This window comes from Chiloscyllium plagiosum, chromosome 13, assembly GCF_004010195.1.
Source record: "Chiloscyllium plagiosum isolate BGI_BamShark_2017 chromosome 13, ASM401019v2, whole genome shotgun sequence".
Taxonomy (NCBI): domain Eukaryota; kingdom Metazoa; phylum Chordata; class Chondrichthyes; order Orectolobiformes; family Hemiscylliidae; genus Chiloscyllium; species Chiloscyllium plagiosum.
The window spans coordinates 44,162,609-44,177,519 of NC_057722.1; the positions used below are offsets into that span (position 1 = coordinate 44,162,609).

At 40.4% G+C, this 14,911-nt stretch overlaps 1 protein-coding gene across 1 annotated transcript in view; it reads right to left on the bottom strand.

The window, feature by feature from the left end:
• LOC122556378 (probable cation-transporting ATPase 13A4) overlaps positions 1-14,911 on the bottom strand; it is a 107,626-nt gene that overhangs the window by 62,553 nt on the left and 30,162 nt on the right. The window contains exons 3-6 of the mRNA XM_043703012.1: positions 12,160-12,333; positions 1,317-1,463; positions 1,066-1,136; positions 894-974 (exon numbers count right to left, since the gene is read on the bottom strand). Of these exons, the coding sequence (XP_043558947.1) occupies positions 894-974; positions 1,066-1,136; positions 1,317-1,463; positions 12,160-12,333 (473 nt within the window). The remainder of the gene's footprint in view (positions 1-893; positions 975-1,065; positions 1,137-1,316; positions 1,464-12,159; positions 12,334-14,911) is intronic.

Here is a 14,911-nt window from a genome sequence, read left to right on the forward strand (position 1 = left end):
CCCCCTCTCCGGCCTATCACCCTCACCTTAACTTCCTTCCACTTATCGCATTCCCAACACCCCTCCCCCAAGTCCCTCCTCCCTACCTTTTATCTTAGGCTGCTTGGCACACCCTCCTCATTCCTGAAGAAGGGCTTATGCCCGAAACATCGATTCTCCTGCTCCTTTGATGCAGCCTGACCTGCTACGCTTTTCCAGCAACACATTTTTAAGCACAAACATTTCTGCAGTCAGTTGACATGCCTCTTTGCTGGCAAATTGTTCATATCCCATACCTTAATATTACTGAACACAAAAGATGCACCTAAATTTCTTTGCTTTCATGCAAATGTCAGGAATGTCATCATATGGTGGAATTAGATTGCATGATATTTTTCCTTTTTGCAATGAAATGCACTCATCCTAGATCATCCAAAGAAATTTGATGAGTGGAAAAGTGGTAGGAATCTAGTGAAACCAGGACCAATCCTGATTCCCAATCCCATCCATTAAAATTCTCTTCATATTGGGATGAGAATGCAACCCTAAGATGTTTGGATCTCTGGAATTTGTTTTGAAAGCGTTATAAATTAAGAACATCTCATGGTTGTTAACTCACGTCTACTTCCAATATTCATTTATTTATTAAATTCAAGCAGAATATTTTAGTAGACATTCAAATTACTTGAGTTTTGAGCACTCAGAAGAATCTCTTTGAAGAAAAAGGGAAAGTTACTGTTCATTTTCATCTCAAAAGTTGACCTTTTAAATCAACTCTTTAAAAATAGCTCAAAAAATGGGCATACAACCAGGCAGAATTAATAGGCCATTAAACCAAATTAAAGAGTATTCTATCTTTCTCTGTCTCATAACAGAATGCACTCTCAGAGAAAATAATTATTTTTACTAACTACCTGGTAGCTTCTTCTGTGGTTGTCAATCCAGATCCAAATTTATAACGAGTATCAGCACAGGAACATCTGTCTTCCAGTACTCTGAAAAGAATAATGAGTTAAAGAAAATTTTTCAAAAAAATCTTAAAATTGCCATCATCCCAGAAATTCAGTTGGATTTGCAAAAACTTACTCAGCTCTAATAAATTGCTTTTCATAAAGGTCCCAGATGTATCTGATCTTTTGAATTTCAATAAAACGCACCTATAAAGATCAGTTAAGAGGATATATATATTTTAAAGGCAGGAATTTAATATTTAAATAGACAGTATTAAATAAAAGTATTCTCGACAGTTGTAACTAAATTACGAGCTTCAGATATGGTGCTGCAGATATACTTTTAACTAATAAAATAACTTGCTGAAGCAAAAGGAGGATTCTTACTTTTAAATCAGGTTTAATGACAATCCTGTGCAGCAATGATGTCTCATCAGAGAAAAGTGAATGTTGTTGATCAGCCCTTGCTGTGCTACTAGGAAAAGACAGCTGAACCCACATTACTTTCTTCTTAGTCCAGATTTTAAATTCATCCTGAACCAAAAAGAAATGAAAGTATAATTATTAAAGATTTTGTGCATTCAATTTATTTGTATGTAATAGCGAAACCAAATTCCAACAATAGAACTGTGAACAAATTGTTTCAGGGCTGGCTCCAACTCACCGGTTGTTCCAACTCACTCAAAACATGGGAGCATGTAATATCCAGCATGTGACTATCCCACTACCTGCCTCCCCACTCCAGGCCTGTCTAAACTTTTAAGGCAGCAAGAAAGGTGTTGGGTGGCCTGCCTACCTAAGGCCTATTGGGGTGACCAATTAACGGGCACTTTAAAAGCGTCACCTTGTCACTCCTGTTACTTTTCCCACAGCAGGCAGGGCCTACACCTGAAAATCTGAGGGCTCCACACGTCGAGTGAAGGGAAAGGAACCACATTTGGTGACCCCAGTGCTCATCAAAGCATCCCACTTCCCCCGACACAAAAAGGTTATCCCTTAGTTTTAAAACTTGCTCCAACATTTTGAACTCAGCTCCAGTTCCCCACACAGTTCCAATCAGCACTGTCAACATTGCACCTGAGCCTGGATTCCACGTCTTTTCAGCAATTGGGAGAGTTTTTAGACTCAACTGTGGCCACTGCTGGTACTACTGGGATGTCAGAGTCATCAACAAATTGGAGTGACCAGCATCTCTCTAAACTGGAATTTGGCCCTAGCTCTCTCCTCACCTCAAAGTCACTAATCCTGCTCTCAGCAATAAACTGCTGTGGCACAACTGTTGGGACTGTTTAGCTCAGGATGTGGGGGTAGAGGGCAGGTGTCGAGAGTGCTCTTTGGAATCCATCCCAAAGAACTTCATTCATATTTGGAAACCTACTTCACACAGACACAATGATCAAGAGGCTGAGTTTAAAGTAGGAATGGTAACTGGCAAGGAAAAACTATGGTGAGTTAACTTCCCTCTGACAAAAAGGGAATGAAATTTGCATCAAATTTAATTATATAAGATCACCTTGGGATGATGTGAAGAAGGTTGAAAGGAATCAAATTAGCTCAATACGGCAGTACACTCATTGAACCTGTGTTCACATTTGGGTCACTGCTTAATTAATCAAGCCCATTAACTTGGTCATGCCAATTGAATAAACCTTTATGAACATGTAAAGCTAAGGGCCTATCCTAAACTTGTTTGGTGATAGACAGGACAAGAATGGAGAAAGTGAGGACTGTATATGCTGGAGATCAGAGTTGAGAGTGTGGTGCTGGAAAAGCACAGCCGGTCAGGGAGCATCTGAGGAGGAGGAGAATTGACATTCTGGGCAAAAGACCTTCATCAGGAATGAGGTTTGTGAGCCAAGGAGGTGGAGAGATAAATGGGAGGGGTAGTGGGGCTGGGGGAAATGTAGCTGTGAATGTGATAGCTGGATGGAGGTGGGGGTATTGGTGATATGTTGGAGAGGAGTGTGGAGTGAATAGGTGGAAAGAAAGGTGGACAAGTCATGAGGGCAGTGCCAAGCTAGAAGGTTGGATCTGGGATAAGGTAGGGGGAGGGGAAATGAGGAAACTGGTGAAATCCACATTGATCCCATGTGGTTGGAGGGTCCCAAGGCAGAAGATGAGGTGTTCTTCCTCCAGGCGTCAGGTGGTTAGGGTTTAGTGATGGAGGAAGCCCAGGATCTGCATGTCCCTGGCAGAGTAGGAGGGGGAGTTGAAGTGTTCAGCCATGGAGCAGTGGGGTTGGTTGGTGTGGGTGTCGTGGAGTCTTCTCCAACTGAGATGCCCAGCACCCTTTGCAGCTATCAACGAAAGGCTTTTTCTTAAATTTAGATGATCTTGCTGTGAAGTCAGTAATGAGACAGCAGTGCTCTCTTCATTTACAATTTTCATGGTCAATATCAGCCACCACTTTTCCTGATACTACCTGTCAAATTAGCTCAATACGGCACTACACTCATTCAACCTGTCAACTTTGTCGCTGCAATCTGTGGTGAATGTTGACATTGCAAATTTATAAAATTTTGGTTAGGCTACACTTAGAGTATTACATTCAATTCTGTTTGCCACATTACAGGAAGGATGTGGAGGCTTTGGAGAGGGTGCTGAAGAGGCTTACCAGGTGCTGACTGGATGAGGCGACATGACCTAGAAAGCCTTCAAAAGTGAGATCATGGGAGTCCAGAAACAGTACTTTCCTGTTAGTGTGAAGGGCAAAGCTGGTAGGCGTTAGGAATACTGGATGACTGGAGAAATTGAGGTTTTTGTCAAGTATAAGAAGGAAGCATATGTCATGTACAGACAGAAGAAATAGAGTGATTCCCAAGAAGAGTATAAAAGCAGTAGGGTATAAGAGCGAAATCAGGAGAGCAAAAAGGAGAAATGAGATAGCTTTGGCAAATAGGGGTAAGGAGAATCTAAAGGGATTCTACAAATACATTAAGGACTAAAGGGTAACTAGGGAGAGAATGGAGCCACTTCAAGATCAGCAAGGCTACCCTATATGTGTGGAACCACAGGGGATGGGGGAGATACTAAACAAGTATTTTGTATCAGTATTTACTGTAGAGAAGAATATGGAAGATAGAGAACTTGGGGATATAAATAGCAACCTCTTGAAAAATGCCCATATTATACAGGAGGAGGTGTTGCACATCTTAAAACACATAAAGATGGATAAATCCCCAGGACCTGATCAAATCATAGAGTCATAGAGATGTACAGCATGGAACTTCAAAAGTGAGATCATGGGAGTCCAGAAACAGTACTTTCCTGTTAGTGTGAAGGGCAAAGCTGGTAGGCGTTAGGAATACTGGATGACTGGAGAAATTGAGGTTTTTGTCAAGTATAAGAAGGAAGCATATGTCATGTACAGACAGAAGAAATAGAGTGATTCCCAAGAAGAGTATAAAAGCAGTAGAGTATAAGAGCGAAATCAGGAGAGCAAAAAGGAGAAATGAGATAGCTTTGGCAAGTAGGGTTAAGGAGAATCTAAAGGGATTCTACAAATACATTAAGGACTAAAGGGTAACTAGGGAGAGAATGGAGTCCCTTCAAGATCAGCAAGGCTACCCTATATGTGTGGAACCACAGGGGATGGGGGAGATACTAAATAAATATTTTGTATCAGTATTTACTGTAGAGAAGAATATGGAAGATAGAGAACTTGGGGATATAAATAGCAACCTCTTGCAAAATGCCCCTATTATACAGGAGGAGGTGTTGCACGTCTTAAAACACATAAAGATGGATAAATCCCCACGACCTGATCAAGTCATAGAGTCATAGAGATGTACAGCATGGAAACAGACCCTTCGGTCCAACCCGTCCATGCCGACCAGATATCACAACCCAATCTAGTCCGACCTGCCAGCAGCCGACCCATATCCCTCCAAATCCTTCCTATTCATATACCCATCCAAATGCCTTTTGTACCCAAGGACTGTGTAGGAAGCTAGGGAAGTGATTGCTGGGCCCCTTGCTGAGATAATTGTACCATTGATAGCAACAGGTGAGGTTCTGGAAGACAAGAGTGGCTAATGTGGTGTCACTGTTTAATATAGGTGGTAAGGAAAAGCCAGGAACTATAGACCGGTGAGCCTGATATCGGTGATGGGCATGTTGTTGGAGGGAATCCTGAGGGATAGGATTTACATGTATTTGGAATGGCAAGGACTGATTAGGGGATAGTTCACATGGTTTTGTGTGTGGGAAATCATGTCTCACAAACTTGATTGAGTTTTTTGAAGAAGTAACAAAGTGGATTAATGAGGGCAGAGCTGTAGATGTGATCTACATGGACTTCAATAAGGCGTTCGACAAGGTTCCCCATGGGAAATTGGTTAGTAAGGTTAGACCTCACGGAATACAGGGAGAACTAGCCACTTGGATACAGAACTGGCTCAAAAGTAGAAGTCAGAGGGTGGTGGTGGAGGGTTGTTTTTCAGACTGGAGGCTTGTGACCAGTGGAGTGCCATAAGGATCAGTGCTGGGTCCTCTACTTTTTGTCATTTACATAAATGATTTGGAATGTCAGCATGAGAGGTACAGTTAGTAAGTTTGCAGATGACACCAAAATTGGACAGCGAAGAGGGTTACCTCAGATTACAGGATCTTGACCAGATGGTCCAATGGGCTAGGAAGTGGCAGATGGAGCTTAATTTAGATAAATGCATATGCGCCAAATGCTGCCAAGTGGGACTAGATTGATTTAGGATATCTGGTCAGTATAGACGAGTTGGACTGAAGGGTCTGATTCCATGCTGTATAACTATATGACTCTATGACTTGAGGAGAGGTTGGGAAACTCGGTTTGTTTTCTCTGGAGTAGCAGAGGCTGAGGGGAGACCTGATAGAAGTCTGTAACATTATGAGATGAATAGATAGGGTTGACAGTCAGAATTTTTTTCCCAGAGTTGAAATGTCTAATACTAGGGTGCATGCATTTAAGGTGAGAGGGGAAGAGTTTAAAGGAGCTTAGAGGTGCAAATAATTTACGTAGAAAGTGGTAGGTGCCTGGAACACATTGCAATGGGAGTGGTGGAGGCAGATACAATAGGGGCGTTTAAGGAACTTTTAGGTAAGAACATAATAAGCAAGGAATGGAGGGATATAGACGATGTACAGGCAGAAGGGATTAGTTTCGTTTGGGCGTCATGTTCGACACAACATTATAGGACCTGTCCCTGTCCTGTACTGTTCTATGTTCTATGAATTTGAAATAAGGCCAGTTTTACTGCAATTTTCAAGCAACTGATCCGGGGTATCCAACCATACAGAATTTTATGGGAACATTCTATAATTTCACCTATTTTCCCATGTCCTATTTGTTGGTGTCCCAGGATGTCATTTGTACCATATTTCCTGGGCAGCGGTTGGAAGATTGCAGGGGAGTCTCCCCTTACTGCTGCCCTTGGATCTTTGGTTTTGGTGTATGTCCATTTTATGGCCGTGCACGAACTGCCATTGGCAGAAAAACATATGATTGGAACCAGATTCAGGAGTTGGGTCAGTATTTGGCTGTTGCAGAGATTACTTGTACAAAAGGTGCTTACTGTATTATCAGAGCCAAAGTGTTTGCTTATTACCTTGGGCAAGGGAATGTAATCTCCTAGTTCTTTTAACCAAATTAATGTAGATTTTTAGCCTTTTTGCTTTGCATTCCTCCCAGGCCATCATATAGAATTGCAAATTATCACAAATGTGTGTAACAATTGAATGAACCAGATATTCTTTTAATTTCTGACACTGACATTAAGTGGATCAACACATTTACTTCTGAACCTTTCCTCCCAATCTGCTTCTCCGTGTCTTTATTGCTGTTGGGGGGATCTGTAGAAATAGTGTGGGGTCTAGTTGGCATAATGGCACAGTAGTTAGCATTGCTGCCTCACCGTGCCAGGGACCTGGGTTCGATTCCAGCCTTGGTCAACTGTCTGTGTGGAGTTTGCACATTCTCCCAGTGCCTGCATGGGTTTTCTCCGGGTACACCAGTTTCCTCCCACAATCCAAAGATACGCAGGGCAGGGTAACTGGCTGTGCTAAATTGCCCATTGTGTTCACGGAGGTGTAGATTAGGTGCATTAGTCAGAGATAAATGTAGTGTAGTAGGGGAATAGGTCTGGGTGGGTTACTCTTCGAAGGGGCAGTGTGGACTTGTTGGGCCAAATGGCTTGTTTCCACACTGTAGGGATTTGATGATTCTATGATTTAGGAGAAGGTGTTGGTGGTGAGAGGTGTTTGCCTGATGGTGGTGGGTAATTATGGCTGATTGCTCACTGATGACATTGCTGGTTATGTTCTGGGGACCCAGGTTTGAAAACAATTTGATGGTGGAGTTTGAATTCAATAAAATCTAGAATTAAAAGTCTAAAGATGACCATGAAACTGTTGTTGATTATCATAAAAGCCCATCTGGTTCACTAGTGCTCTTGAAGGAAGGAAATTGCCATCCTCATTTGGTCTGACCTACCTGTGATTCAACAGCAATGTGGTTGACCCTCTGAAATGGCCTGGGAAGCCATTCAGTTGGATCACCTACCACTAAGTCGAAAGAAAGGAATGAAACCAGACAGACCACCTGGATTTAACTCAGGCACCGGAAAAGACAACAGCAAACACAGCCCTGACAACTCTGCAATGTCTTTGTAACTAACATCTGGGGATAGTATCAAAATAGGGAGATTTGTCTCACAGACTAGTCACGCAACAGCCTGACATAGTTATACTCACAGAAATATGCACAATGCCCCAGACAATACCGTCACCATCCCTGGATATGTTCTGTCCTACTAGCAGGAAAAGCGAGCAGTTATAACATACTATGGTGTACAGTTGAGAGGGAGTTTCCCTGGGAGTCTTCAACATAAATCGATCCATGAAGTCTTATGGCACCAGGTTAAACACCGGTAAACATCTGCTGATTACCATTCACCATATGCATTAGATAAATTAATCACCTCTTAAAATCTGGATTTACGACCTTTCGAATTTTGCCTATCCTGTCTATACTTTTCTCTCCATCCATAATAACTATTTCAATACATATATCTACCACTACAAACTCATCAGAGGACAGTAAACCAGGAGAGAATATTAGGAAAATAGTAGCAGTGTATCTCGGCACCGAGAGAGACAGATAGCACTGAAATAGATAGCAGTAAATTTGGAAGCTACAACACTGGCATCGATCTGACAATGCAGAAAATAGCTCAGGTATTTTCTGTACACAAAAAACAGGACAAATCCAACCCAGAAAATTCCAGTCCCCTCAGTGTACTTTTGACTATGAGTAAAGTGATGGAATGTGTTATCAACAGCACTATAAAGCAGCACTTGGTGATAATAACCTGCTCAGTGATGCACAGTTTCAGTTTCATTAGGATCACTCAGCTCATGGCCTCATTACAACCTTGATTCAAGCATGTAAGGAAGAGATGATGACTGCCTTTGACATCAAGTGTGGCATCAAAGAGCCTTGGCAAAATTATATTAATCAGAATCTGTGTGAAAATTCTTTGCTAGTTGTAGCCAAAACTAGCACAAAGGAATATGGTTGTGGTTGTTGGAGGTCAGTCATCTCAGCTCCGTGAGTTATAGGCCTAGTATCCCAGGCCCAATCACTTTCAGTTGCTTTATCAATGAATTCTTCCATCATAAGGACAGAAGTAGGGTTGTTTGCTAGTAGTTGTATAATGTTCAGCACCATTCAAAATTCCTCAGATACTGAAGCCATCCATTTTCAAATGCTTGAAGACCTGAACAATATTCAGCTTGGTCTGATAAGTAACAAGTAACATTCATACCACACAACTGTCAGGCAATGAGCATTTTCAACAAGAGACAATTTAACCATCACCTTCACATTCAATGGCGTGAGCATCACTGAATTCTTCACTGCATCTGGATTCTAGGGACAATGTTGTGGCACTGAAATTTTCTGCAACTTTTCTCGATATCTGGTTATGTCTTTATCTTGGCACCCACCGCTGATGAGAAGTTGAACCCTAGATTGCTGAATTCCTGATCAATTAGTATCTCCACCATTGAGTCAGAGATCTTTGGAGACTAGTTGAATTAATCTTGTTTTATCTTCTGCTGACAGATAAACTGTCAAACAAAAGAGATGATTGGACACAGATTTTATGGGTTGGAAATAAATTCCCAGGACAGCAAAATTTTTAAGGTCAGAAATCCAGATTTCAATTAAATTATCTTACACAGTTTGTGATTTATAGCACTGATGACATACTTCTTTTTGTCAACAGATGATCACTTTTACTTCAATAGTTGGTCTGGTGGACTAACTTTTCTTTTCTTGATCTAATTCTCTTTTTTAACCTCTCTTGATGTTTCTCTCTTTTTCCCATGTGGAGAGGGATGGTTGCTTTCAGTTTACTGGCTCTGGATGTTTCTGCTACCCTTGCAGCTACAGCTTTGTAACAAACTGCAGTTCAACAAACTACTTGGCTGTCATCAGGCAGAATTTCCTGAACCAAAAACGTTTTTGATGTTGCTCAGCTCAAATTATCTCCCTCAGTGAGAAAAACAGCATTGACTGGTACAGATTAAAATATGCAGCACTTGATATTTCCAAGTTGCAAACATTTTTGGTATTTCAGTTACAGAGCAGTCCAACCTCTGTTTCAGCATACAGAACCAAAAATAAAAATATATGGTCTTTTATGTTTCTGTCCAAGTATTTTAATGAAACAGATCAGCATCATGGTGGAAAGAAGCAGCAAACACAGCCAAAAAGAAAAAGTTACATTGAGTGTAGTAACAAGCTTTGAATATTTCAGTTTAAAAAGGAATAATGCACAGTAAAGTGTTCCATGTTGCCTTATGAAGATCTATAGAAGGCGGGAAAAAGGAAAAGCTAGGTAGTACTGAGTTTAAAGTAGGATTCTAAAGTAGGCTGTACAGAGAATGTAAAAGATGTGAACGGGGACCTGACACTACTTGTCAGATTACTACGTTTTTCTCTGCACTATATCTGGATTCTGGGTGACAATGTTGTTGGCATTAAAATTTTCTGTAATTTCTCTCCATGTCTGGTTATACCTTTATCTTGGCACCCACCATCGATGAGAAATTAAACCACTATCTTACTGATTTCTTGATCAATTTGTGTCTCCACCACTGAGTCAGAGATCTTTGGGGCCCTGTTGGAATTCACTTCATTTTATTATCTGCTGACAATCACTGCGCCGTACAATGGAACGCACAGTTCCTGAAGATCCTCCTTTGAAAATTTAAGTTGAAGCTGCCTTCCTCGTCAGCAAATGGCGAGTGTGCTGCCCAGCATCTGCAGTCCTCACTATCTCTGAGTGTGCTAAGTGTTGACCATGCTGAATTAATTGAAAGTTAATTGAAATTCATTGGAAATTGTATTTGATTGAGGACCTTTGCTGAATAATGCTAATGTTCCTACCTCTGAGATAGGAGGCCCATGATCAAGTGTCTCCAGCTCTCAAGGTTTGGAGTAACTTTCCTAAACAAGTTGATTAGAAAATATTTTGAAGTGAATTGAAAATGCACTACAGCAGTTTCTACAGCAGATGTTCACCACCTATGAGATTTGTGTTCCACTCAAAAATTGTCCCCAAAGGTCTGAAAATTAACAATAAAAACAAATCATGAGCAATGTTAAATAAAAAGAAAGAGTTAATATGAGTTACTGTCATCTACCTTTATTGTACTTCTGGAAATTAAATGCCTTGTGTTTCCTACAAAATGATCAATTTGTGCATTTGTTGTTTTTGTGCACAGTCTACTCTGACTGCACTTTATGTCACTTCACAGCTCAACAAAGTAGTGGTTGTTTCTGTCCCTGCTGTGGGCACAGCTGACGTTTTACACAAAGCTTAGTCATGTTCTTGATGTTGCAGTTTATATTTAACCAACTGATCGTTCATACATCTCCAGTGAAGGCCTGAACGCAATCAGTAGCATGGAAATTTCCTTTTTTAGCAGGTTGACCAATGGTTTGGTGGAAATATTCCTGCCTCTAAGTAAGAGGGATTATGGTCATACTGATCAGAATACTGAAAATCAGCTCTGAATGCTGAAGTGGTGATCATTGGGGCTGCTTGTGTCAAATTGATGCCAAGTGACAAAAGTATACTGGTTTCATTGCTCAAGAATCTCAGTGAGACTTTGTTTAGGACCTGCTCCAGGATAGAATATAATCCAGGATGGATTATCTTTAATTCTGCAGATGGAAGGGTTCTAAAAGCTAACCACATTTGTAGGTTCTCGTGCAACAAGTAGCATAAGTCAGTACATGTGGCTTTCTTGAGTTAGAACATCCTGAATCATTGTTCTTCAGTAAAGTCCAGCAATCCTTCAGGAGCAAGGATGTTAGGTCTGCTCTTTCACAGAACCCTGAGCAGATCCATTTGAAGCACAATGGCAAAAATGGTTATAACTGGTACCTGAATATTCTGTCAATGAGTATTACATTATTTATTGCAAATATTTATTTTCAAGAACATGGAGTTTACATCAAATGAATTTGGTGATATCTAGTATTATTGCTGAGTCAAATGTAATGGCTCTAAACTGGGTAAATGTCCCTCATGTATTGTATCAATATACAATGCATGATCATTGCAAAAGTGCTAGATTCCTTTTGTTCTTTGGATTGAAGCCAGGGTATCAAACTTGTTATGCTTATGTTATTGAGCCACATTTATATATGTTTCTTTAGCTCTTTTGATCCCACAAGTTTTGGAACCTGTTAGAAAATAAACACTTAATGATTGAGAAAATCTTAATCTGGTTTTGTGAATGGCCTTGTTAAGTGTAAATAGCATGTTAATTTCTCAGGACATCTTATCAAAGAACATATAATTCTATAATCTTTTGATCTGTAATTATTTTAATCAGTGAAGAACAGAATTTGGTACAGTGATCACAACGTTCCATTACTGAGACCATTGCTTGCGTGAACCAGTGCTGAGTAATTTGTAGATGACTATATAGTAGAGATGCAGACAGTAGAAGCAACAACTATTGAATAAAGCTGTTAAGAGAAATGGAGCACTGCAGCACATTATGTCTATGGGTTAGGTATGTGGTAGATGCGATAGCCCTGAATAGCCATACTGGTTTGTGCTGATAATTCCATTGAAGAGCCTGCAGGTATGTTTTTGTTTCACGAGAGCTAAATTTGTGTCACCCAAAACAAATTTTTAATTTAAGCAATATTGTATTATGATAGGGTAACACTTACTGTTGTTCTAAGCAGGACAATATCAGCTTCCTGCAAGGTGCACTGAATACACTTGGACCAGACATCCCACTCGGGCCTCCAGTAAAACAGAAGCAGCAGAAATCCACAGGTTAGGATGGATCCTATGACAAACAGTACACTGCGGCATCGACTGGACTTATAACCAAATATGTCCTTTACAAAACAGAAAGTGTAACATTCCATCAATAATTCTTATTAATAAAGAAACTGTACAGCATAATAATCGAGTATAAAACTTCAGTGCATATAAATTAGTCTGCTATGGTAATGCACATGGTAAATCAGATATCTTGCTAGTTTATCATGGTGAAACATTACAACTGAAGACTGAGTAGATTCAATTGTTGGGTAAGAAAGACTAACTCTTTATTTGTATAAAGCTAATTTTGCCTAATTTTGCCTTGTGCTTTGTAGCGGTACTAAATTGAAATCGACATTTAAATTCTGTAATTGGAAACCTTAAGCAGGTGTTTCCCTCGGGTTCCAATGAAAGGTAGCTTTAAGAACCTGCTGAAATTTGATTCTTATTCAGTGATTCAGATAGATCATTCGGTTGGGAGCATATATAAGTTTCAATTTTGTGTGAATTAGCATTTCAACATGATTTACAATAGAGTGCAAGAGTTGAGCACCTCAAGGATTTAATAGGAGGAAGGAGAGGAATTTGATTGTTTTTGCTGAAATAAAGCATGATATTTCTAATTTTAGTTTGTGTTCAAGTTGCTAGTTTTTTTTCCTTTTTGGTGTAAATGGCTTATTAGATATAAATGATCCTGATGTAAAATGCTTATTGCAATAAAGTGTAAAGACTAGGGGATTCTTCAAGTGCAGAGAACAGTGATAATCAAGTAAATAATTAATAAATTAAATTAAATATGATAGTGATGGCAGGACGGATGATATGTTGCACATGTGAGAGTTACTGGATACAAATGCAATCCAAAGTGAAGTAAATGTTTGTTTAATGTTTTTAATCTGTATTAAGTGTTGGCAGCTCAAGGAACTGCAGATCTGAGTTGTGGAAATGGAGTCTGAACTGCAGACAATGTAACACAGCAAGGACGAAGAAGCCAACCTGATGTTTTATCCTAGGAAGCAGTCACAGTCCTCAGGTTAAGCTTTTGAAACTTCTGTGAGCAGGAGTGGGAGCATGTGACTACAGATGAGGCAGATACAAGAACACAAGTTGTAGTATTTGAGGAACTTTGGTTCCTGTAAGTGTCTAACTGCTTTGAGATTCTTGCAAGTGGTGTAGACAAGAGTGAGGACAGCAGTGAAGCTAAGCAAACTGACCAACAGGGAGGAAATAGGAACATAGTCATGGTAGGGGTCAGTAATAATGAGGAGATATATGTTGATCCTTGCAGTTTTGTGTGTGAGCTCTGAAGACTATATTGCTTGCCTGGTGCCAAGAATAAGGACATCTCCATGAAGACCTGTAAAGTTTGAGCTGTTAAGAATATTCAAGGCTACGATAGACAGCTTTTTACTCAAAATTGACGCTTCGGGCAAAAGCCCTTCATCAGGAATAAAGGCAGAGAGCCTGAAGTGTGGAGAGATAAGCGAGAGATCTCCTCCCTGCTACTCTCTCCCCACCCCCACCTTCCTCTCGCTTATCTCTCCACACTTCAGGCTCTCTGCCTTTATTCCTGATGAAGAGCTTTTGCCCGAAACGTCGATTTTGCTGAAGCTCCTCAGATGCTGCCTGAACTGCTGTGCTCTTCCAGCACCATTGATCCAGAATCTGGTTTCCAGCATCTGCAGTCATTGTTTTTACCTTGTAGCTTTTTACTCAGTAAGGAAATCAGGGGTTCTGGGGAAATGCAGGAATGTGGAGTTGAGGATTACCAGATGAGCCATGATCTCATTGAGTGGAATAGACTCATGGGCTGAATGGCCTACTTCTGTTCCTACATCTTATAATCTTATGGCCTTGAAACATATAAGGTGAAATATGCAATTTTGCCATTAAACTGTAATTGTATTTCAGTTTTATTGTTCCTCAAAAGCTGTTAGGCTTTGTTTCTGTAAATAATGAAGAGACTAAATGGAGTCACAGAGTCAGAGATGTACAGAACGGAAACAGACCCTTCACACCAGCTTGTCCATGTTGACCAGATATCCTAACCTAATCTAGTCCCATTTGCCAACATTTCGCCCATATCCCTCTAAACCCTTCCTATTTATATACCTATCCAAATGCCTTTTAAATGCTGTAATTGTACCAGACTCCACCACTTCCTCTAGCAGCTCATTCCATACATGTACTATCTTCTGCATGAAAATGTTGCCCTTTAGGTCCCTTTCATATATTTCCCCTCTCACCGTAAATCTATGCCCTCTAGTTATGCACTCCCCCACCCCAGGGAAAAGACCTTGTTTACTTATACTATCCATGCCCCTTATGATTTTATAAACCTCTATAAGGTCACCCATCAGTTTCTGACACTCCAGGGAAAATAGCCCCAGCCTATTCAGTCTCTCCCTTTAACTTAAATCCACCAACCCTGGCAACATCCTTGTAAATCTTGTCTGAACCCTTTCAAGTTTCACAACATCCTTCCGATAGGAAGGAGACCAGAATTGCACGCAATATCCCAAAAGTGGCCTAATCAATGTCCTGTATAGCCGCGACATGACCTCTCAACACCTATACTCAATGCTCTGACCAATAAAGGAAAGCATACCAAACACCTTCTTCACAAGTCGAGACTGTAGTGTTGGAAATGCA